A 26562-nucleotide genomic window follows, 5' to 3' on the forward strand; every position below is an offset into this window, starting at 1 on the left:
TATTATTTTACGAAAAGCATAACGAGAGTCAAAAAGTAAATCTGGATTCACAGATTTCATTTGAATAGCAGCATTATGGCACTACTTAAAAATCTATGTTCGATGTCTAGGAAAATAGGTATTATTTCCTTCCAAATTTAAATAGTTTACATAAGTTCTAAAAGTTATTTTTTAAGGCAGAGTGCATTAGATATTTTAATATGATGGTTTCGAGTGCCTATATGGAAGTATGAATTAATTAAATCAATACCCCAATAAAAAAATCCTATAGGAAGTGAAATAATGATTTCAAAATTTAATAACTAAAAAAATCATTTAAAACTATTAATATTAGAGCTGAAATTTTATTAAAGAGCTTTAATAGATCAACAATCACATTTGATATTTTTCAAAGAGTTATTATACGGGGTGCTATATATTTCAGATGTCAGTTTTATTTACCTAGCGTATATTCTATACATTATTGATATTTTATCTATATAATAATAAAACTTACCATTCGGAAAAAAATGTTTAATTTAAATAAACGTTGATGATGACGTTGAAGTTTATTATTGTACTTACTAATTTGTTAATAACAAAATAAGTAAAACTTTCACACCATCATAAAAACCAAGCATTTTAGGCACACCCTTGAGCAAGAATGTCCCCTTTAATTTATAATAGACCAATAAGTAATATCCTGTATAATTTAAATATAAATTATCTGTATATAAAGGGTTTCCCAATAAGAATAATATATTTTGAAACGTAAATAAAACATCGAAAAATTAACGTTAATCCACAATTGTTGTTTCATCGATAGCATTTAGGTTTTAAACAAAATACCATTCAAATGTCCGCAACTACGAATGCAGGGGCGAATTTGATGAACCAAATTTTCGGTCACTTTAGGGTATAAATCTGCACAATTGCACACAATCCCAAAGTCCTGTGTTTTTTGGGGTGTGTTACATCACAGCTCCTTGGAGGCCAAACATTTAGTCGAAGTTGTCCAAATCCTCTTCGATATCTTTAGCATTAAAAGATTTCAATGTTTCAAGAAACTTTTTTTTTATTCAAACAATGGTTTTACCAGAAGTGGCACCGTCCTGTGGAAGGAAAATGCTAGTCACTTCTTTTAAGTGACGCCACAAAAAATTGGATATCATCGTTCGATATCTCTGTCCGTTAACTGTAACCACATTTCCTACCTCATTTTGAAAAAAATAAGGTCCTATGATGCCGCCATGCCATAAACCACACCAGATTGTGATTTTTGCTGATGATTTTTGCAAGGGGTTCTCAGCAATCTCATGTAGTTTATTTTCATTCTAAAAATGACAGTTTTCCTTGTTCACATAACCATTTAGCCAAAAATGAGGCTAATCAGATAGAATGATTTTTGACGACGCTCCTAAAGGTCAAGTGGATTCAGTTCTTGAGTCAACACCATCTTGAAAGGGTATTAAGCCAAATCCCGCCTTAAAGTTCGCCAAGTTATCATTGTTGAGAACACATTCGAATTCTCGGCAGCACTGGCTCTTATCGCAGCAATATTGTCTGGATTTCTTGCAACTCGTTATCACTGTGATGCTTTTTTATCGTGTAGAGTAAATTTACTTTCAAACTTTTTTTTCATTTCGACAAATTGCAAGCACAGTAAGAAGATTGTTTTTTTTTGAAAACTTTCACGTACCGAGGTACGTTTGAACAAAAGATCGATTATTTTTATAAAACTTGTGAATACTAATGGGACGTTCTTGAAGTGTGTATTTCACCATGATTGCTAAATGAATGCTAGACTATGCTGAACCCAACTATCAAATAATAACAATAATTTTGTTTCTATCTTGGCCCCCGTGATATTTTGAAAACATATCATAGCTATCAGGAAACCCTTTATAAGAAATTCGCTCCTTCATATGTATGTATGTACATAGATAAAACTGAGATCCTAAAATAACAAATTATCAGAGTACATATATAATTGCGCAGGTATCTAATTATAATTGCTTTATTTCACTTTTTCTAGTTTAAAAATGTAATAATTTCAAAATTCGGTCCTTGTTATATTTTTTATTTATTTGTATCTTAATTCCTATTTTTAGCTTTGCCTTGTTCGGTTGTCAGTGGAGAATTGATTAAAGTGTCCAGGTCTTAAGTTAGGAGCATGAAACTAAAATAAATTAAAAATGATACTTTTGTAAGATACTAATGCGGGATACATTAGATATACTTAAATGTTATTAAATAAAGATACCTTTTTAAATAAAGAACTTTTTTGGACCCTTTCTATTAATTCAGGATTACTTTTTACGTTGGATGACAGAGGCATATTCTTATAATTCAGAAGGCAGGCTAGAGCATTATAAAACTTTATTATGCTATTTTCAATTCTAAATTTCCTTGTAGTTCTACTTATTAAGCCCAGCATTTTATAGGCTTTTTATATCTATATTTAAGCTCATCTTTTGACAGACATTTTGGAGTTTAGACAGATACAACCGTTCTAGAATCCTTCAAATTATTAGCAAATAGGAGCCACTTAGAGCTTTTACTGAGGCAATTAAGTGAATGTTCCACCCTTGAGGCACACCCAAAGTCGGAATGTATCCAAATAAGAGCTCTTTGAAAAACACCAGCATTATATCTAAACATTAAAGTTTTTAGAAAATTCAGTACTGAGAAGTGCTTGTAATAGGATACTGCGTTTCACTTTATCGAAAGCCTTTTCATCATCTGTAAGTAGCCTATCCATTTCCAAATGCTTAGATATCAATAGCTACCGTAAAATGGGGTGAATAGAAACAGTTTTGGACCTTTCCTACTCTGTTGCATGTTGCACAACATGGTAGTCACCTTTTTGACAACAAAAAATAAGGAATTTACAGGTCTCGACTTGTAGATCAAAAAGCACATAATACACCCTTAATGTGGGTGAATAGAAACACCTGAAAAATATTTTAAATTGATAAAAAATATAAATACACAAAACAAACTGACAAAAACACCAATTTTACAAAAAAAAACATTTATTTCTATAGAAATGTAATAAGTTTAAACATATTATTTCAATAAAACAACTTTGACGCAAATTAAATTTTAAAATGCCTCTTTTTGACGTAGATGCTTCTATCTCGTCATGAACTGGGAAAACCTCTCCAACAACCTAGCGAAAATGAAAGGTGGAAACATCCGGAACTTCTGGACAGCCATAAATATATCCTGACGAGTGTTTGGTGGGGCGACTTCTTAAGAAAGTGGCTTCAATGTCATTTCCTGTAATATTAATGACTTGTCCAATTAAATATTTATTTCTTTGTCTATTTCGATATTTTGTTGGAAAACACACCAGAAGCCAAGTTCCTTTATCTATTAAATCAAGCGAAATAGGAGAAACACATCGGAACAATTTATCCTCAAAGCAGCCTGATGCTGATGAATTATTTGTATCCAACTTATTCTCGGACTTATCGGTGAAACTTGGTAGTGAAGTGTCCATTTCTGAGTCTGCATCTGAAGAATGATCTTGATCTTCTTCCATTTCAGAGTCTTTACTTGAAGAATGATCTTGAGCTTTTGCCATTATTGGCATAAAATTACTAAGGGGCAAATTCATTTCTGGTAAGGTAATCATCTAAGGTTTCCATACGTCTTTCCAAATCATTATCCTCTTGATCGTCTTTATCCAACGTGCTTTCAAAATCTGCACTTGTAACGCTTTTGCCAGCAGGAACTTTAATTTTACGACGTCGACTCTTCATATTTTGACAATCGCCATATTTCATTGTTCTTAGAAGGTTTACCAAAGAGTTATTAAGGCCTTCTTCAATGTTCTGATTCTCATCACTTGTCTCGTCAAGATTTTGCCGCGGAAGGCGTCCCAAGACTTGATCCCTATTTAGTGGAAAAATTCCACGCACTTTCTAAACCCAAATTGTATGTTTTTTCCAGCATTAGGCTCAATAGCCTTTTACAAGTCATTTAGCAAGAAAGGGAATCTGTCCTTTGGAACCGTGCAATGCTTTGAACCAGCTCCCATTTTTCAAGGATCTGTCGCCAAGCTGTTTTAAGAGGCCGGAAAAATGCCACGTCCAGAAGCTGGGTCAGATGAGTAGAGTTAGCCGGGAGGAAGATAAATGAAATATTATTTTCTTCGCAAAGAGATACCGTAAGTGCAGAAAAATGTGAACTCAGATTGTCGCCAATTAAGTACTTCTTTCCCGGTAGATCTTTTACTGCAGATATGACAGTTCTCTCTACCCAATCTGAGAAGGAAATCGCATCAAACCAACCTGATGGACTTCTATTAAATCGGACGTCCTTTGGTCCTCCAACTGTCCAAGATGTATACAAATTTTTAGCTTTGTAAACCACGTATGGTGGGAACAATTTTCCATCAGCTGAAGCAGCGTACATAATAGAAACGGCTGACTTCGACGTATTGCAAATACGTTCTGGATAGCGACCTTTTTCGAGATTACTTTCTTTCTACCCGGATCGTCAGTTAAATTTGTTTCGTCGTAATTTATTATGTTTGATGGCGGTACATTTTTCAACTCCATGGCTAAATTGTCAAAATAAGCATTGATAGTATTGGGAGAAACAGCAGCTCTTGAGCGCTTGATGTTTTGGCAGATTATAGATCTTAATTCATTTTTGTGACGTTTTAAAAAAGAATAGACAGTCTCTGCCAGGGATATTATCTTTAAATCTCGTTATTGTTTTACCTCTACTGTCTAGGTAATTTTTTATCATCATCCTGACGTCCAATTGGTCAAGTGGATACCCCCAATCGGAACAAACTATTAGTTGATGGACTAAAATATCTTCTTCTTGTTTGGTTAGGGCTGTTTGTCTTCCATGACGCTTTAGATTTCGGTTTTTGTGGTGCCGATAAAGTGCAGAATAATGAAAGTTGTATGTTTCGTGAGCCACTCTATAACTCATCCCGTTGTCAATTGAAGCAAGGGCTATTTTTAGAGTTTTTTCATCAACTTTCTTATATGTTTTACCTCGAGGGTCTGGTTTATAAACGCGAGGCATTTTCCTGCAAAAGAAAAAACAATTATGGGGTGGATAGAAACAGCGGGTGAATAGAAACAGCGTGTTTCTATTCACCCCAAAATTACTTAAAAGTGACGTTATGTATTATATTATATCATAGCAAAAAAAATATGCAAGACAAGCAATTTCTGAAACAGGCAATGTAAACCGACACCTTACAGCTACTTTAATCAAAAACTCAATGTCTTACCTGTTTTTAGCTAACCACTGTGAATAAAGTTTTGCTAGTGATGAAAAAAGCACATGTTTTCACTCCGACGGGTGGTTGGTACTGCAATCAGGACTGCCAAAATAAAACATCTTTGGCCTGTTAAAGCAGTTATGGCGACATCTGTTGACCGTTTGAGAACAAATTTGAAGCGTTGGGAGGTTTAATTCCGATGTTGATTTTTTTTTAAAGAAGTTTGTCGTTTTTGTTGCTATTCACCCAACAGTTTCTATTCACCCCATTTCACGGTACCGAAATATAGTTTGTAAAATTGCATAGGTTCGTAATCCTAGATATACATTCTACAAAGCCATGTAAATGTATTATCATAATCTATTGTATAAAACTTCCCAAGGCAGTTACAAATATCTTAGACAAAGAATAAAATTAGAGTACAGATTGGATGGAATAATAGTTCGCTACTTCAGAAATATTACTTTTTTTTGAGAACTGGAATGACTATTGATTCGAATACAGGTCTCAAACAATAATGATAATGGTTCGGCTAAAACGTTCACACATCCCTTATAAACGTAGAAGGGAATATACACGTTTCTTGGGTTTTAACTTTTTAATGCTTTCGGCGAGAATATGGGTGGGTGGTATGGCTATGGCTAGAAAGTTAAAAATTACCCCAGGCCTTAAAGTCACTGGTTTGATGATTCATAGTTAGTTCGAAGACAGATTAAAAAAACTGGGCAAATTTATTGACAGCTTCAAATGAAAATAAAATTATAAATGAATTTAAAAAAAAAATGCAGCTCCTGGGAGTGATGAAATTACAACCTCTGATATAATAAATGTAAAGACCTTGGTAATACCTATCCTGGTTCGCTCGTTGAATGAGATGCTTAGTAATGGATGTTATCCAGAGTGTTTAAAGGTAACAAAAATCATACCCATTCATAAAGCAGGAAATCACTATGAACCAACAAATAAAAGGTCTATAGCTCTTATTTCAGCACTGTCTAAAATTGCTGAGAAACTAATCAAAAGAAGGATAATAAAATTTATAGAAAAAACTTTTAAATTTGATCCACAACAATATGGATTTCAAAAATCTAGCAATACGAAGGCGGTAGTGATTGAACTACAGGATCATATAACAAAAGCTCTGGATGAGAAATGTCATGTGTTAGCAGTGTTCATTGATCTTCAAAAAGCTTTCGACACGGTTAATATTAAGATACTGCTTAAGAAACTGTTGTCAATGGGCTTTAGAGGCGTTGCCTATAAATTAATACAATCTTATCTGGTGAAACGTAAACAGTATACAAGTGTGAACAACAAAGAAAGCAAAACCAAAGAGACTATCATGGGTGTACCACAGGGATCTGTCCTAGGTCCGCTGCTCTACCTTATTTACGTGCACAGTCTGTCAAAAGCCGCCCTTAACTGTAGATACATAACTTTTGCTGATGATACCGTTTTGCTGTTTGTCGGTGAGTGTCTCAAAACATTAGTCAAGGAAAAAATGTGTGTCTAGCCAGATATCACAAATGGTTATTAAGAAATTTAAAAATAAATGTAAACAAAACTGTATATATGGGACTGTATATTGATGAAGATTTATATTACAAAAATCACGTCTGTCATGTACAGAAGAAACTGTCCAGTGCTTGTGGTGCTATCAAAAGATGTGCGAGTTATTTGTCTGATGAAATGAAAATATAAGTATAATAAGTATAATGCATTGTTTAAATCACATCTGAATACATGGGTACTATTTGGGGATCAACAACGAAAACTCTGGTAAAGAAGCTTCAAAAACTACAAAATCGGGCTATAAAATACCTTTATAATTTACCTAGGTTGTTTCCTACTGCTCAATTATATAAAACATACCAATTTTTAAAAGTTGAACAGATAATAAGTTTGGAGCGATGTAAGTTATTAAAAAAAATTATAAATAATGAACTTCAAACTAAGGTAACTTTAAATAAGAGCAGTGACTTTCACAATTATTTAACAAGGGCAAGACAATATGTTTATCTAACAAGATCAAGGACTGACAAGCGGAGAAACGGTGTAATTAGCCAGTCAATAAGGTGCTATAACGAACTTCCACCATTTATTGTGAATATCAAAAAAACTAAAAAAACATTTGGCGGAATTAAATGCTGTGTCTGAAGGACCTATTTTGTTGAAACTAAAGTTTTATATTGGAGAAAATTTATATAGTTTTGGTATTTTTTCTTTTGGGGTTGATTTGTGGGTTAAAGGGATAAATATTGAAAGTGTTAATTTTTTTTATAGTTTATCTAAGCTTGTATTATCATGTATACTTAACTGACTATTTAATTTAAATGTTAAAATATTCCTAATGAAAGACTTGTTATCAGTTTTGTAAACTGTTTTAAGTTCAGTAATAAAGATTATAAAAAAAAAAAATTCGGAAAACTTTCTATCTTGAAGGTTGTTACACTGAATTTTTTGTATACCTGATTTTTATTGTTTTTTCTTGACTGAATAGAACCCCAAAAACCACATCGATCATTGCTTGCATTTCCTTTAACTTTTTCAATATGTTCAAAACACTGAAATTTTATTTGTTTCTTAATAATAGCTCTTAGTTGCTTAAAGTGCTGAATAAATTTACACCTGTATGTCATAAATGTTTTTTTCTTATTTTTCTAACTAGGTCCAAAGAGAACCATTGTCGATATTTTAGCCTTACTAGTTTACTTACTTTAGCTTTGTTATGGTCTGCAAAAAATCTTTTTTTTTCTTTCCAATCACAATATTTGATTAAGCGATATCATTTGAAACAATCCCCCAGTATTAATAATTCAATTAAAATAATAAATTTGCTTTTGTTTTGGCATGTCATAGCTAAGCACAATGATGATACTTCTAAGGATGATCTGCCCTTACCAAAGGTATATCACAATTACGAACTAAAACCAACAGGTTGCTTACAACCATAAATCTACTTCTCTGCCCATACAATTTTCTAACGTAATTAAGTTTCTTAATCATATTAAAATTTAAAAAGTTAGTTAGTAAGGTACTTTTATCACCATTGCTTTTAATATAGGAGAGATTAAAAAACATCATTTTATATAAAATAATCTAAAAACTGAAGATAAGTGGTATATGTAATCCGATTTTTTTTGGTAAAGGAATAATAGCTTCTTCATACTATAATCAATGCGAGAATGAACATTCTGGCCCTTGTTTCGGCATAAGTATTATAATTTTTTCGAGGCACCTGGCGGTTCTGAAAAGGTAAGTCGCTTAAACAAATAATGTGTTCTGATTTCACTTTGATACTGTGGCGACATCCAACAGGTATATTTTAAAACCCAAGGTATCTATCTAAACTTAAGGTATTAAGGGCCTAAAAGGTACTAAACTATTTAAATAAATTCCACATGAGTGGAATTCAAAATTTTACACACACCTATCTACTGGTATAGAATTTGGCTTGTTTCAAACTTAGAAATTAGTATTTCTAATTGCACAGTTTGTTGTGAGATTGCAACTTATTTGTTGATAAATTTTAAAGTGTAAAGGATAAATCTATAACTGAAATAATCTAGAGACAACTTTTATAAGCCCTACTTATATCACCATCCTGTCCATTTATTAAGGTTTGGCTTAGTCTGAAATACATAAAAATAGCATGTTTATGTATATATAGCGATTTAAGAAACACTTGGCTTCAAAATAAAAACTTTATGAAAAATTAATCCCAAAAAACTAATTTCGCTTTTTTTTCGCAATCAAGAAATGTCAACACAGAAATTAGTCTGCGACACATTGGTGCCTATTTTTAAATGTTTTTCCATGTCAAAATATATTTTATTCAAATCTAGAAACATAAATCTGGAGAAAATCTGAAATATATCAGTGCTTTGTTCTGGGTTTCTATATTTAGTTTAGCCAGTTATGTAAGATCACTCTACAAACTGCAGGTAAAATATTTTAAGCATCTGTTGCAAGGCCTATAGCGCCAACGAAATAAAGTTGTAGAATCGAAAAAATAATTTTTAAACCGTTTATTTTTGGATAGGTCATGAATAATATTTGAAAAGACATGTTTTAATGTGATTGATCGTGTTGTTACTTCATGCAAGTCGTCAAAGTTTCGAAACTAAAAATTGTTTGTGGGTTTTATTTAGTAAAAGGCCTTTCCTTGGATTGCGGTGCCAGTGCACTTCTAATCGCTTCCTCGTGCGTAAACATTGAGATTATTTTTGCCATGGCGCTAATGATATTTATGAAATGGAGCATCATAGAATAACAACATGAACGGATATTTCTAACGAAAGACCGTAGCATAATGTTTTTATAGGATTACTTAAAAAAGGTATTATTTATAAAGCTAGTTTTCACAAGACAATCTTTACGTGTGTTTCATTAACCATGTTAACATTTTCAATCTTAACTGTTATTACCAAGAGTCCCTGATGATTTACGTATTATACTGTCACATTATTTATGTGATCCTATAGAACAGCGTTACTCAAAGTGTGCTCCGCGGAGCCCCGGTGCTCCGCCAAACCTTCGGTAGGGCTCCGCCAGCAGTCATAATAAATGAATACATGTATTAAAATGGACCCTATAAGAATAAAGTTAGCTAAGATAAAAATAAACAACCAAAACGAAACTGCTACCTATAGGTGTTAGTTTTGCTAATTCATTGTTGATGCTAGTTTTATGGTTTCAAGTTCAAGTAGTAAAAACGAAAGTATGACGAATCATACATTAATCTCGGATTTGTTGACTCCAACGGCTCACCTCTTTGTATGTTGTGCAGCAAACTCCTTCCTAATAGTTCGATGGTACCTGCGAAGATGCGCCGACAAAAGTAAAGAATTTTTTCTACGTAAAAAAGAACAATTATTAAGAAGCCAAAAAACTATGACGTTTGCGACTCAGACTGTGAATGAAAAGGCCACGGAGGCATCGTATTTGGTTAGTTACCGCATTTCCCAAGCAGGAGAAGCACACACTATCGCTGAAAAGCTAATAAAACCATATCGACGAAAAATCTGTAGAGCATCTTTCTACAGTGCCGCTTTCGAACGATACAGTTACACGCCGAATTGGGGATATAGCAGCAAACATAAAACAAGAACTGGCTTCACGGCTTCAAAATAACAAATTCGTCTTGCAAATGGATAAGTCGACTGATGTTGCTGGACTGGCCATCTTGCTGGTAATTCTGCGATATCCATATAAACATTCACTCGAAGAAGACTTGCTTATGTGCTCATCGCTGCCGATTGGAATTATTGCATTGATATTTGTACCGATGGAGCCAAGGCAATGACACACAGGAAGAGCAATATCACGAATAAAAATGAAAGCACCAAATTGTAGTTCCAGCCACTGCATCTTGCGTAGACAATCACTCGCGGTTAAGGAAATGCCACCAAATTGGCTCTTGATGAGTCAGTAAAAATAATTAATTTTGTCAAGTCACGTCCACTACAATCCCGATTGTTCTCAATATTATGCGAAGATTATGGTAGCGATCATAAAACATTATTGCTCCATACTGAAGTGAGATGGTTGTCTCGGGGTAAAACTTTGACAAGGCTTTTTGAAGAAATTCAGAATTAGAAGCTTTTCTTACACATGTTCCTTTTAATTTAAAAGACCGTTTGTCCGATGAAAGCTGGTTATTTAGACTAGCATTTTTAGCAGACACGTTTGGAAAACTTAACGAATTAAACCTGTCACTACAAGGAAAACAGACAACAGTTTTCAATGCTGATAACAAAATAAAACTGCCTTTAAAAGAAAATTAGATTTTTGGATTACTTGTTTTGATAGGAGAGAAATCGAAAGCTTTTCATTGCTAAGTGAATTCCTTAGTCACCATAGTCTTAGTGATACAGAAGTATTTCAAAATGAAATGTGTATTTCTTGAGTTGGAGCAATATCTCAATGATCTGCAAGGGACTTTTGAATCTGACTTTCCTGAAGAACAGAATACAAAACTGAAAATAAACTCATGGATTCAAAACCCTTTTTTATCTAAATTGCAGAAGCCTGAAAATATGTCAAATCAGATCTACGAATCATTTCTAGAAATTACATTGGATACAAGCATAAAATTATTGTTCAAAACAATTTCACTAAATGATTTTTGGTGCAGGGTTCGTAATGAATATCCACAACTTGCCACAGAAGTTTTAAATGTTCTTCTGCCGTTCCCAACAACGTATTTGTGTGAAACGGGATTTTCAGCATATACAGCTACAAAAACAAAATCCTACCGCAATAGACTGGATGCCGAAGCAGACATATGAATTCAACTTTCTTCTATCAAGCCTGACATTACCCAGTTGATGAGGAATAAAAAACAATTACATGCCTCGCATTAAATGAACTACTCACTACTTACTGTATCTATATTTTTTTGTATGATTATTAATAAACAATTCAAATATAACTGCTTTTGCTTTTAGTTTAGAGTTTAGGGTTCTATTAAAAATTTAGTTTTTTTTAAAGGGTTCCGCCATGAAAAAAGTTTGAGTAACACTGCTATAGAAGATACTCAACCTTGAATTACTCTTATACATTGAACTGGGAAACTCATTAACAAAACCCATATAAGGATTTAAAAATTCCTTTAAGGATTTAAATTTAAAGAGTGGTGCATTTGCAATCAGCTTGTATTCAATGTTGATAAGACTTTTGTTCTGGGCTTTAAGTGTAATGTAGAGGGTTTTTTGTTTGATGAGCAGAGCCCACTACATGGTAGGGATTATTGTCGACTTCTCGGCCTCTTCATTGATGAGAGTTTAAGGTTTGACGACCACGTTTTGGGCCTCGCTGCTAAACTTTCTTCTGGTTGTTTTGCAGTCAGGGTTGCCAGGCATGAGTTGGGGGGGGGGGGGGGGTTGTTTGCTTGTTCAGTTTATTTCGCCTTAATAGACTCTCATATCCGTTATGGGTTGCGTTCTGAGAGTGTCTTGTAAACCTCTTTTTGTAGCTGAAAGAATTTTAACAGTTTTCTCACTCTTTATATTGGAAACTGCAACGCTCATACATAAGTCCCTAAGGGTAAAAACACACGAGGCTGTTTGCAAGCGGTTTGTGCCGCGACGGCGGTCGGTGGACCGCCGCTCGACTTAAAACACACGCGACGGCTTTGGTAACTACGAACGGCACGAAAAATTACAAGATCAGTTTGATGTTGCCAAGCTTTGCGTATGTTCACAGTTTTTTATTTATCGTGAGCAAAATGGACTCCGACAGTGAAGATGATTTTTTATTTTTGTTGGCGGCATCTGGCTGAAGACATAATTAAAGCCTGTTGTGTTCTTCATAATTTTGTAAGAGTCAGAGATGGAAACCGTAGCGATGACATTGAAGCAGGAACAACGCATGACGATTTGACAGTTGATTCATTTAGCAGAGGGAATCCAAGAGCATTAAATGGCCGAGATAAATTTGCAAATTATTTTGTTAATATTTATCCACTAGAGTGGCAAAACGAATCAATATAAACTATATGTATATTATATCATTATTATTAAAATAAACGTACCTACTTATAGCATATAATATGTACATACTTATAATTTTTTTTTCCTCAACAGAAGCAGCTGCGCTTAGAAATTCTGTAGTAACTTCTTCCCATACCTGTTTTTTTTTATTCTGTTTGAATAATTATCATCACGCATATCCCAAATCGCTGGCCTCAATTGAACCTCAGTAATTAATTTTTCTATGTTGAATCCCTGGTTTCCATAATAAATGAACAATTTTCAACACTGCACAAAAAAAAACGCACCAAAAAGCCCTACGTGTGGTTTGCAACACAGAAGATAAGTAAATGATGTGCCGCGGTAGTGCCGCTAAAGCAATAAAAACCAAGCGGCGTGCCGGCGGCCCATGGTATCGAGCAGGGTACGCGCGACGGACGCCGCGTTTTATGGGATTAGGCGGCGCCGTCTGTTTCAAAGCTCACAAGTCCCATAAACGAGGCGTCGAGCTCGACCACGGCGCGACAACCGTCGCGGCGCAAACCGCTTGCAAACAGCCTCGTGTGTTTTTACCCTAAGTCCACCATCCTACACCAGTCATAATACTCGTCAAGTGGGCAACTTATCTCTTCCAATCCCCACCTCCTTACTTACGAGAAACACTCTTATATTTATTAGTCGTAAAATATTTAATCATGTTCCTTTTTCGATTAGGACTGTTACAGACCTTAAAAAGTTTAGGAGAGAACTAAAGAAGTTAATCTTACCAAAAGCTTACTACAGTATTGAAGAATATTTTAACGACTCATTTTAATATTTAAAATTAATTATATATCTGTTGATCAGATTTATTTTATTTTTTTTTTATTATTCTTGTATTATGTTGGTTCTCGCATTTTCTTTTCTTCTTTTTTGGTTTTTTCTTTAATTATATAAAATATGCTTCTATGTACAATCAAAATCGATTCTGTATTCTGTTTTTGTCCTGTATCCGGTATAACCAAATAAATACTTGTATTATAAATTCTAGGATTAGGAAGCTTTTAGCACAAGTTCATAAACTTAGCAAATAAAGTATATTTTGACTTTTTGACTTTGACTACTATACCTCCCTTCTATATTCTTCATTTCTCATTGTAAAGATATTGTAAACACCGAGAAACCAGCTGATTCTCCGTCATTCCGGAATAACACCAGTGGCATATCGTATGACGTCTATATCCGCATGGCGAAAATCTTCCGGAACAGCGTTCTGCTGAGTATAGAAGGAGCCGCATCGCCGATGGAGTAAAGTTCGGAATATTGGCGCGAGATTAAAATATTTGTAAATCAATACATTAAAAATAAATATATCTAGTAGTCGTAAGTGATCGTGTTTTGTAGTGTAAGTGTGTAAATAAATTAGTTGACAAGAGACCAATTTAAAACTTAGGATTAAGGAAATTTTAATAGGAAATAAGAAATATTTTATAGTAACGAATTTGACATTTTTTTGTTTGAAAACGACGACATTTTGTCAATTTACAGGAAAAAAGTTAATTTGAATTTGCAAATAATTAAAGCTTTCGGGTTTAGAATTCATAGCTACACAGCCATATTATGTTCTATGCAGCTAACAGAGCAATAAAATTAAGTAAATTTCTGAAGAGTCGCTTGTTTGTCACTAAATAATATTTTCAGCAAGATACTATAAGGTAGTAGAGACTACATTTTCCTGTACAGTACCCACAGCATGTATACATTTTAATGAAATTTTTTTTCCATTACATTGGGATATCTTAATTGCACCCCATTGCAACACGCCAAAATATTATTTCTGGTATAGGTAGAGATAGAGAGAGATAGAGAAGAGAGAGAAAAGATATTTCATTTATGGAAAATATTGCAAGTTTATAAAAACTTGCAGAATGAAAAAGTGTTTAATTACAACGCCAATGGTAAGGTAAAACAAATTAATTCTAAAATGATAATCTTATGTCCGAAAGTGATGACGACTGGACTGCCATATGTCCAAATATGTCATTTTATATTGTAAAGCGTTTTCTATAATTAGGATACAAAAATTCATTTAGATGTTCATCTAGCATGACACATGTTAAATTATTTCAGAAATATCTGTTTTAACGACTAAGGTCTTTCTTCTTCTTGAAATCTATATTAGAAATATCCACCAAAAGTGTACCCCTGGAATATTTCTGAAATGTCTTTGTTAAAGGTAAAATAAATAACATTCAAGGTTATTGAACCCATATTCCATATTAAACGTTAATGAGAAATATGACATAAAATAAAAGAAAAAAATAGAAAATGTTAGTTCTGGCGTTTGCAAAATTTTTGCCATTTTCCCAGCCAAATTTCTTAGCCATTTCCGAGAAAAACATTAATTTCTCAAAGCATGATGCGGAAACGTCAGTAAAAAGTATCACATGCCAGGTGTACTTGTGCGATGAATCTATTTAAAATACGAAGATAAATGGCTAAACATTCTCTTTAAAATTACCCGCCAGGTTTCTGGCTGGACTTTATTTTTAAATTTTACAGTTCGCGCCCTAACACAAACAGTTATTTCGTTTGTGAAAAATATATATTGAAATAAAAAAAAATAGAAATGATTGAAACTTCCCAGCAGACAGAATTTCTAGGTTGTAAGTAAGTCCTAGACCACATTTGACACTGATCTTCTGAAATATATATACCTAGTTGAAATTTATCTTTAGAAGATCTTTCGATATAGTCCTAAATTATTATTTATTTATGTAATATTGCTTCGCGAAATAAAATTTTTGCAAGGCAAGGGTTTCTAATAAGATCCATATTTACTAAAACTACTTAACAATCTAGCTCCAATAATCGAAACAGTAAGTTAAGTGAAAAAATAATGTTCAGATGAAAAAATCATGAAAACACCCAATCTAACCTAATCAACTAAATTGGTAATCAAGATAATCTAAATATTGCGGAAAATGAGAAGAAAAAAAGTTAAATGTTAATCATATATCAAAATTTAAAAACATTTGATATATGATCCCGACAGTATCATGAAGCGTATCCTTGCCTCTTTTTGTTTCCACGAACCGATCGAAATTATCGTAAGTAACACCAGTGCAGGGATGTGGAATTTTTTTAATTGTTTCAGGGCACAAATTTGATTTTTCAATTGAAGTGTAGGTAGCTTCTGTTTCTAGCTCTTCAATTACTGGATAGCTAATACAGTGCCCATATATGTAAATAATGTCCACAATTTTTCGACTGCTGGTCAAACTTTTTTTTTCTCAATTCGCATAATCGATTTTCTTAACAGTAAAGCAGCTTTTAATAAAATGTGTTCATCTTTTAAATGTTTAACTGATTCTTCATCAATGCTTAGTACACTTTTTGGAGTTAGTATTTTTTTATTCTGCAAGGACAGAATTTTATTTTTTTACTGAATTTTTTAACTATTTTCATTTCTAATATATGTGATGTAAAATTCTCTGTCTTGCCTGCTGCATATTCATCATAACCTTCTTCAAGCAACTGCATATAATACTTATGAAGATAGGTAAAAAAATAGCATCGTCCTTTACCAATAACATTCTCTCTGATAAAAGCACACATATTATCAAAACCAATTTTATGTTGCTCGCGCACATCATGCAAAGTACTTTTATTTTTCTTTAGTAAGTGACATTTTATTTAAAAAATACAATTTACAAATTTTATGATAACAGACATTAGAATGTGGATAACTATTTAGTTTGTTAATCAACTCATTTGAATCTCCAATTTCTTCTTTTACTTTATTTAAAAAATAGTTTTTGTCAGAGCCAAAAAAATCTTTTTGATTTTTTTTGGTCTGTTGATCACAAATTATACAGATGGAATTTTTTTATCAAGATTTACTTCACGTTCAATCATAACATTACCTTCAGAGATTGAATTTACATAATCTAACAGTAAATTTTTATCATTAACTGATTCTTGTAACTCAAGTATAATAGCTGGCTCAGATATTGTAATGGGATCAGATGTTGCAGATAAAAAACTTTAAGATTCTGGTAAAGTAGATGTTGAAGTCGAAGATTCAAAATTGTTTTAGGAGAATTTTGGTTGTGAGAAAGTGTTATGTAAAATACTTTGTGATTAGAGTAATGTCCTATGTATCAGAAGTACTGTTTCCGGAAGCACATGTTCTCCATACAGGGTATCAATTGAAAACTCTAAATGCAAATATTTCTAAAACTTAAAAAGTTAGAAATGCGCAATTTGGTCTAAATCTTATACAGGTAGGGGTAACTACAACCACCATATTTTGCCTATATGATGAGTCGCCCCTTGATACTGGCTGATGCTCCCCAATCTCAACCCCAAAATTTTATATGGTACCTTTCCTTTTATAATACCTTAAATTAAAGGTCTTTTGGAGTAGTATTCACCTGCATAAGAACTTTTCCTAAATTTTATATACGGTCAAAGAAAGATATTATTAAAGAAGGGTATAACTTAAAAGTAACTACTTATAAGGACCAAAATGTTTTTCATTTTGGGCTAAACAAAAATAATAATATCTTTTAAACTTATTTTTAACATTCTGAAAGCCTTCCCTTGGAATAGATGCACACTTTGTAATAAATCCGTTACGAGTATGGTAATCGAGTACTCTACGCTGAACTGTTTTTTCTTTGGATTCCGAGAAAAAATTTAAGTCATACTTACGTGAGGCAACTAGATCTCAAATGTGAAGAAGGATCAGTGAAAAACAAGCTCGAGTTCAGCGTAGAGTACTTGATAACAGCAATTCAGCGATAACAGGAATTTGCCATGAGCCTATACGTTAGGTACTTAAATGTAGTCGTTTTCATACATACAAAATGCAAATTCTTCAGGAATTGCGTGAAGACCAAAGAATAGCATTTTGTGAGGGAATAACAGAAAAATCACGTATTACTCCTAAATTGCTAAAAAATCTTTGTTAAAGCGACGAATGCACGTTGTTCAAACATTTTCAACAAAATGGAGCGCCACCCCAATATGTTCTTCCTGTGAGGCAACTTTTACATGATGCGTTTTCAGATCAGTGGATTGAAAGAAGAGGTCCAATGGAATGGTCGGCGAGATCACCAGATCTAACACCCCTCGACTTTTTTCTCTGGAGTCACTTAAAAACTGTTGTATTTAAAACGCAACCAGCTTCACTCAATGATCTTCGGCAACGGATTATTACAGAATGTGCATCAATTTCAAGAGAAGTATTTAAAAAATGTGAGAAACGAGTTCGAAAATAGATTATACTTTTGTTTAGGCCAAAATGGAATGAATTTTGAGCATCTAATTAAATAATATAACACTTCATAAAAACATAGTTTATTTTATTTGACTTATACCTTTCTTTGACCCCGTATAAAATTTAGGAAAAATTTTAATACAGGTGAATACTACTCCAAAAGATCTTTAATTTAATCACAAAAGGGGTGGTGCCATTTAAAATTTTGGGGTTGGGGTGCATCGGCTCCAAGAAGTGACTCACCCTATAACCAAGATATGATGGTTATAGTTCCTCTTACCTGTATAACATTTGTAAAGTCCAGTGCAACGATATATTAGAATGGTCACCCGTCAAAACATCAGCATTCCACCTGCCAGACAATGTCATCCACCTTCTATTTACATTGTTTGAGAAGTAAAATGCTGATGTTTTGACGGGTAACCATTTCTTTCTTTTTCTACCGTTGCCTTGCATGATTCTTTACCATTTAATACCGTTGGAAATCATTTCTTTCAGTCTTTAAATGTGAAAGAGCCGTTCTTAATAAGGGTTTTAACTTTGTACTAGCTTCAAACAACCTAAAGGAGATTATAGTAAGTGCAATACTTTCCAAAATCTTCTAAAGGATTTGCTAGAGAAACCATTCGCATCTCCAAAAATCCTTCCAAATCGGAAAACACATTAGGTTTTAATATTATTAAACGATTGAGAGAAAAAAATTGTTTCTATTGAAAAGCTGACAAACGAAACAAGGCTTTGATTTTAGACAACAGAATTAGCAAAAGATTTGAAACGAGCTCAATCTAAAATGATCTCGCAGGTTAACACAGCATTAAATGATTGCAAAAACCACTTTTAAATCCAACAATTCCAAAATTATGTTGTTTACCAAAAAATTCATAAACGTGGCAATAAAATGAGATCAATTCTCTTTAAGAACATTTCCAAGTTTTTGATAAAGCAATTTTAACATTAAAATTACCGTATGAATGTTTTTCAGTCAAAACCAGTAAAAAATTTATTTCAAAAGTCAATAATTTAATTTTAAGTGAAGATGCAATTCCTGATTTTTTCGATTTTTCATTCTTGGATACTTTTGTCATCAAAAATAATAATCGGTTAGAATTTAATATTTATTTAAAATAAAAAAACCAATACCTTTAAATACATAAATAGTGAGTCTACCCATTGTTTCAACATAAAATGGCTAGCATGTATTTCTTTGACATTATGTGGTCTTATTTCTCTAAGTAGTCCTGGATTTAATAAAGAAAAAGAAGCAATTAAGACAATTGCTTGACTTAAAGGTTACGATAATAGGATTATTGATAAGCTGATTAAAAGACCTAAGTTTAAAGTTCTAAGTCTTAAAACTCTACCAAGTCAAAAATATGAAAATAAGCAAACTTTCGTTTCATACGTTTCGTTTTTAAAGACTTAGGTTAGAGGTTTAAGAATAGTCTATTAAAGTTTGGCCAAGTTAAAAAATCTTTAAGGAAACTAAAAAAATAAAATTAAGACAAATGAAAAGTCCGGGATCTATGAGATATTGTAGAAGTATCATATCAATAGTAAATATAATAGTTGTGACAGTCAACTAATGTCAGATTTGAAGAATCTGTAGCTCATGTGAAATATGGAAGAGTTGAAAAGTCTAGTTTGACTGAACATATTTTAAATACTGGCCACTTTTTAGAAATAAACAAGTTAAAATTACGTAAACCAGTTAATGATAGTCAAAAATTAAATGTATACGAAAGTTTAGCAATATTCAAAAATCAAAAAACCATACTTAATAGGGAAAAAGTCACAACATGACTTTGATAAAGTAACGAACGTATTGAATCTTCTATAAACATAAGCATAGGTGATGATTTACTGCTAAGTAAGAAAGTGTGCAGAAAACTTAGGCTGGAATCTTGATGTCGAGTTGCGCTTTATTCCATAATTAGTGCAATTATTAATCCATGTATACAAAAAGCATATACGGCACTGAAGCTGCTTTTGCCTCACAAGTATTCACTATTGGAATTTTAAAAATTAAACTAATTTTTTACTCGTCTTTTCTAAATTTCATTGAAACACAAAAGATTCGTGTATAAAAAGTAAAAAAAATTGCTTAAGGAATTAGCTTATGGAATTAGAAGGGCCAGAGTAAGGGAAAAGTAAGGGCCAGACTTTTACAAACTAAAATAAACTGTAACTGCCTAGATATGACAAAAAAAGAAACTAAACTCTTTGATTTTATTTCAAAAAAGAAGGAAGATTGCTAAAGAAGATTAAATAAAGCACACATTAAGAACTTAAACTTAATCTTGGAAAGACTAGTTCCACGTAACTTGACAAGTTTTTTCAGCGTTTTTTTTTCTTACAACTTCTATCGGTTTAGAAGGATATTCTGCCAGATTCAAAAGCTTTATATGTAGCATGGTCGAATACAAACAAAAATATTTCTTTTTTTCTTTTGTATGCTTTATTTTCTTTTGCTCTTGTATACAGTATATTCGCGGTAACGTGAACTTACGATTTTATGAACAACTCATTAATGTGAACACCAATATTTTTCTATGTTAATTCTATAGTGTGAACAAACCCATATTTCGATAATGTGAATTTTAATAAATCTTTAGTTATCCTGTGTAGACTTGTCTAGGCTTGTTAGTGGATATTGAGTTTACGCATTTGAAACGTTGTTTGGTCATTTAGTTGATGTTTATTAGATAAGAGAAAATGTCGCATCTTGCGCAGTGGCCTTTTAAAATGGTTAAAATGAATAAGAAGTGTTTAACTCTTTATGAGAAATCAAAAATTGTGGAAGAGCACAAAAATGGTATGAGTGTTACTGCACTAGCAAAGAAATATCAAATAGTAAAATCAACTATTTGTGCAATTAAAAATAAAGAAGAAAAAATTCTAAAAGTTGTTGGAGAGAGTTTAAGACCTAATAAAATAAAAAAATGCACTTTAAAAAGTGCAGAAAACCCCAAAATGGAAACTTTGCTGTATAAATGGTTTACCAAACAGCGTAAACGAAATTTGCCAGTTACGGGTGATATGCTTAAAGAAAAGGCTCTAGATTTACATAGAAAATTAAAACTCAACGGTAAATTTAATGCAAGCGATGGCAGTGGCGAAGCGTACGAGTAGACAAGGTAGACACTGTCTACCCAAAATTATCCAGTTATTTGTCATTAATTTATCACGTAATTATTTCATATAATTGTTGAATAAAAAATTAAAAAAAAAAATTAACACAGAACGTAGTCGCTCTCCTTACTATTATTATATAGCATCTAAACATGATTAATCCGAAGGCCTGACGCATCAATTAAAATAAAAATGCAGGGCTGACACCCAATTAATGTATATGAGACCCAGGAAGACACATTGATATTTGTCTTCCGAAATTTGGAGCATCTAATCGAACCAAATACGCATCAAGCAGGTGACAGAGGTCCGGTTGCATCAGTGTCTGCGAATTTAACTCGCGGGAAAGACATTCGAGCTTTTGTCTATCGAAGTCGACCAGCTATTTTATTATGCTGTTGACGGTTATTGTTTATGGACACGGTTGATCTGGTCGGCCGCAATACATCTTCAGTTTTGTTTAGTTTTGATGAATCTGCATTTGGCATTTGGTGCGGGCGCGTGCTATAATAATTTATTTTTTATTTTTTTATTATTATTTATTTATTTATTTTTGGGTGTATAAGAAAAGGTTTTTTTAGTGGTTATTTATGAACGACGGTTCGATATTGGCAATTGTATTTTAGTTGTGTTTTTATTTGTCTTTAATTAATTTTAAAATAATGGATATTATGGATTTATAGGTCATGGTTATACCTATGTTGTGTTTTTTTGAAAGTAGTATTTATTTTTATCCATCTATCTCTTTATGCTAGGAGTAAATATTTTTTTCTTTTTTATATTACTACATAATTTTTCTCTATGAGTTAATTTTTAATGCGCTTTCATTCTCTATTTTATTAAAGTGAATAATATTAAATACACATTTTTTTCTAATTAACAATTTTTATTGATTGTCTACCCGAAACAAAAGTTCACGCTTCGCCACTGAGCGATGGATGCCTTCAAAATTTTTAATGGCGATATGGTATAAGGCTGCTTAAAATTGCAGGTGAAAAGTTGTCCTCGCAGCCTCACCTTGTAAATCCCTTTATTGAAGGCTTAAGAAAAAAGATGAAGCAGCTAAACCTTAGTGAAGATCAAATTTATAATGCAGATGAGACGGGTTTATATTGGAAGTTATTGCCAGATAAAACCTATGTTGCAATTTTTGAAAAAACCGCGCCTGGTCTAAAAATAGCTAAACAAAGAATAACTCTTTTGAGGTGCACAAATGCTACAGGATCACACAAACTAACGCCTTTAGTACTAGGAAAAGCAAAATCACCCAGATGTTTTAAAGGATTTGATAATCCAGTCATCTATAAAAGGACTAAAAATGCCTGGATGACGCAAGAAATTTTTAAAAATTAGTTTTTTAAGCAATTAGTTCCAGAGGTAAGTGAAAGTTTTGTTTGCTTTTTAATTTTTTTAAGACTAAATTAGAATAGGGTTTTTAGGTTAAATCATTTTTACAAAGCAAAAACCTTCCTTTAAAAGCCGTTCTCCTGTTAGACAATGCCCCTTCGCATCGACCGGCAGAAGAATTAAAAACTTCTGATGGGCACATTTTTGTAGTCTACATGTCCCCAAATGTTACACCATTAATTCAACCATTAGACCAAAATGTTTTGCGAACTATTTTACAGAAAAGGCCTACTAAGTTCAATTGTATCAAAGGGTCAAGGAGTAGCTGAGGCCCTAAAAGTTATAACTTTAAGAGATGCTATTATGCAATTGCATATGGCCTGGCAAAAAATAGAGCCTTCAGTAATTTCAAAATGTTGGAATAATATTTTGAGAAAAAATTTGGAGGAGGATGACCTACCTTTAGCTCGACTAAAAGAGATGTGGAAAAATGATGTTAGAGCAGCTGCAGTTAATGAAATCATTACATTGTTTCAAACAATTCAACAGGTATTATTTAGTGCTAGTTACTCCTTTTAATTTTCGATTAAATCTAATTTAATTTAAGTCTGTAATAGTTTTAGAATTTCATTGAGATATAATTGTTTTTAGATTGATTATAATCCCAAAGACATTGAGGAATGGAATACAGACGCAGTGGAGGAAAATCTCGATAGCAATGATTCAGAAGATAGTAACTGCGAGATATTAACTTTTAAAGAAAAAAAAGTTGTAAAAAAAAGGCTGTAGCCTTAAACCTGTTGCAAAAAAAATTGCAAACAAAAATTACATCTTTTTTTAAATAATACTTTTATATAATGCTTAAAACTGTAATAAATAAATTTATAAATAAATACAAACATAAATAAAGTACAATGTAGTTCCCTTTTATTTTAATTTTAGCTATTTTTAATATAATCTCCATAATGTGAACATTTCAGTAATGCGAAATAGATCGAAATTTTTTGAGTTCACATTAACGCGGGCCTACTGTATTTTCTTTTCGTTTGCTCGATTTTCTGCTGACCGTAGTAAAAGTATGTAATATTTTTTAGTTGTGCAATACCCGGCCGGTTCCGCCTGTAAAAAGGAGAACTGTTTTTTGCATAGGCTTGTAAAGGTGTTCACTAAGCCCAAGTAGCTTGATATTCTTTAGTAGGTCTTTTGAGATAGCACATATTGCCAAAACAATAACTGGGACTGTTTGGACCTTTTCCATCTTCAACTCCTCTCTATCTGTATTTCCAAATTTCTGTAATTGACTGCACGGCGACGGTGATGTTTGTGTGCTTTTGTCAGAAAGATCCTGATATTTCGTTATAAGTTGCCGATAACGATCTTGGTACGCTAGCTTGACATGAGGTGATCTTAAAATGTAATAATATAAGGATCGATCCTTTACAAATTTAGTACACCTAAAAGCCATTCGCATGGTACAGAGTCAAAGGCTTTCTTGTAATCTATATAAGCTGGAAAGCTGGATTACTCTTATTGGTATGTGCCTGATTAGAAACGATAGAATCGGAATCAATTATGAGTTGTTCTTTACAGCCCATAGCAAGAACGCAACCATCTGCTGATGCGCAATAATGACTTTGCGCTCGCAGTGTTCATAGATGCGCCTAGTGCGACATGATGTGATGATTATAAAGAGTGTGGGAAGACATGTGATTGGTCTATACTTCGGTGTAATTATGATCCTTTGGTATAAGATATGTTGTTTCCTGGTTGAGGAACAAAGGAATTTTCTGAATATATTTCTTGACTTTTCGTTTTGATGTGTGCTTTACAGTTTTTTCAACTATAAACTTTGGATGAGAAGTGCTCCTGCAGTTTTCCAGTTATGAAGTTCTTAAATAACTGTGGAGACTTCTTCAGCAGTAATTTGTTCATATTCCACCTGACTGTATCCTTGAGCAATATGCTTTTCTTCGTTCACCCAGCTAGCATCCTTGTTGTTTACTATTCGTATTGAGAGTTTGATTCACCAAAACTCCTCAATTTGCTTTTGGCTTGGGTGTGATTTCGTCCCTTGTTTCAACTTTGTGTTCAGCTTTCGATAGAAAATCCTTTTTTCCTTTATTATTATCATGATTATTAATATTCCCAAAAAACTTTAAAATTGAGGACACAGATCCATTTCCTAAATGGATCTGTGTCCTCAACATGTCTTTCTCAAATTATAATAATAATATTGATACAAGCTTTATATTTCCTAAAATCTCCCTTTAAACTGTTTTTGTCATATACATGATATAAATAAAGTTAAAAGTGTTTAAAGTGCAATGTATTATTCAGAATTAATTATTATATTATATATAATTGTTATTTTAACGTTGTTGACGCAAAAATATAAACGAATTAGTAATAATAGTAAATATAATTATGTGACGATTGTATATATTATTATAATACAAATAGTAAAATGTCTTGGGAAGACTTGATGAGAGTATAGAGTATTAGCGAAAAATATTAAAATATATTATTTGGTTAAATTTTTACCCAAATTCAAAATACAAAAAGGTAAAAAAAGTGGAGAAAGAGAAAAAAGTTGGGCTACTAATTACAATAGTTTATTAACACCTGATTATTTCAAATTTAGACCTTTTTTTTTTAAATTAATCACAGAGCATGTATAGCATTGAATTTTAAAGATATGACAAGTAAAAAGATTTATTATTATTTAACAGAAATGGAACTTATTATACATAAACAAAATAGAGCAAAATTGTTAAAAAATAATAAGTTCGAACGAAGACACATTAAAAATAGGGCTATATAAACTAACATGAGCTAAATACTTTTTTCTCTTTAGTCTTATCTTTTTTGGATTTGTTTTGTTTTTTATAAAAAATATTAAAAAAAATTTTTTTTGGCTATTAGAAATTTCAATTTTGTCAAGATTCATAAAACAACCATATAATAATAAAACAAATAATAAAACTTACCTTTTCTTCTTCAGGGCACTTGTGTCCCTAAAACTATCCTGGCCACTCATAATTATCGTCATTTTTAAAACTCGTTTTCTTTTCCCCTAATATACCTCTTATTCCCATCCAAACTGAGAGTTAAATGAAAACTGACTTTTGGAGGTACTTGTAATTATATGCCACTACTGTTCACAATACACGCAAAACAAGCAAAAAAAAGCACACCCGACAAACGAACTTCACATGTCTTGTCCAAGGCGAATCCGGTCACACGATGATGAGCTTTGAACCCTCAAAACGACCGGGATTGCATTGTGTGGATATCAGACCCGCAGCTCTTTTTAAAATAAAAACACCGATTTTCACTCGGACCTACAGCAGCGACGTGTGGATATCCCTCGAGTTGGCCAGACTTAGTGTCTATGCACTTGAGGTGTGGCGGGTTTTTATTTTGTAATGAGTGGTGGAGATTTTTTCAATATTACAGTAGACGATTTAGACGCGGAATGTCATCAAAACAGCAATTTTTTGAATTATACTCGGGAAAGGTGAGAGAGAGCGCCAACCCCCACTATTACCAATGTAATGTATTTTTAATTTTTTTTTGTGTCAAGACTCAAGGCGAATTGCAGTTTTTTTTTGTTTTTCTCTAAAAGCAATAATTTTGGATAAGTTTTTGGGTAATTGACCGCATAAATATCGAAATAAATACGAATTTTTACGTGCGCGTGGACACGGACCGGCATGTCCTATATTTTGAAATTGTTTTCAGCAAAGTTAACCTATTTCTACCATCTTCAAGGCTGTTGGCGCAATATGGAACCCAAACTAAAAAGTTATGTAAGAATTAAAGAAAATTAGTTTTCTACACACTAGTGACTCATTACTATTGGAAACGTGTGAAATTTTAGATTCAACCATTCCTTTTTTAAATAATCAAATAATAAAAGGTCTAGGCGTCCGCTTCAGTAAACCGGTTGACCAATTCAATTGCCGTGAAATCTTCTCCATGCACAGCATATTGTAAACAATAACAAAGAATTAAAATGGTCATAATATTGATAGTGGTTCAATGAAAAATATTGGCGAATTCCATTAAGAGGTGGATACATTCAAATTCGAAGGCAATTGTAATTACGGTGGGTGTCTCAG

At 32.7% G+C, this 26562-nt stretch overlaps 1 protein-coding gene across 3 annotated transcripts in view; it reads right to left on the reverse strand.

Moving 5' to 3' along the window:
- Positions 1-25679, reverse strand: part of LOC126740401 (tau-tubulin kinase homolog Asator) — a 152759-nt gene extending 127080 nt beyond the window's left edge. For 2 of the 3 annotated variants that reach the window (XR_007661897.1, XM_050446410.1), the window contains exon 1: positions 25429-25679. Coding sequence is in view for 2 of the 3 variants with exons in the window: in XM_050446410.1 (XP_050302367.1) it covers positions 25429-25490 (62 nt within the window). In the remaining variant the exon portion in view is untranslated. The remainder of the gene's footprint in view (positions 1-25428) is intronic. The other variant, XM_050446411.1, reaches the window with a different exon arrangement.
- Positions 25680-26562: the final 883 nt, after the last annotated feature.

The sequence above is a fragment of the Anthonomus grandis genome, chromosome 9, assembly GCF_022605725.1.
Source record: "Anthonomus grandis grandis chromosome 9, icAntGran1.3, whole genome shotgun sequence".
NCBI lineage: Eukaryota > Metazoa > Arthropoda > Insecta > Coleoptera > Curculionidae > Anthonomus > Anthonomus grandis.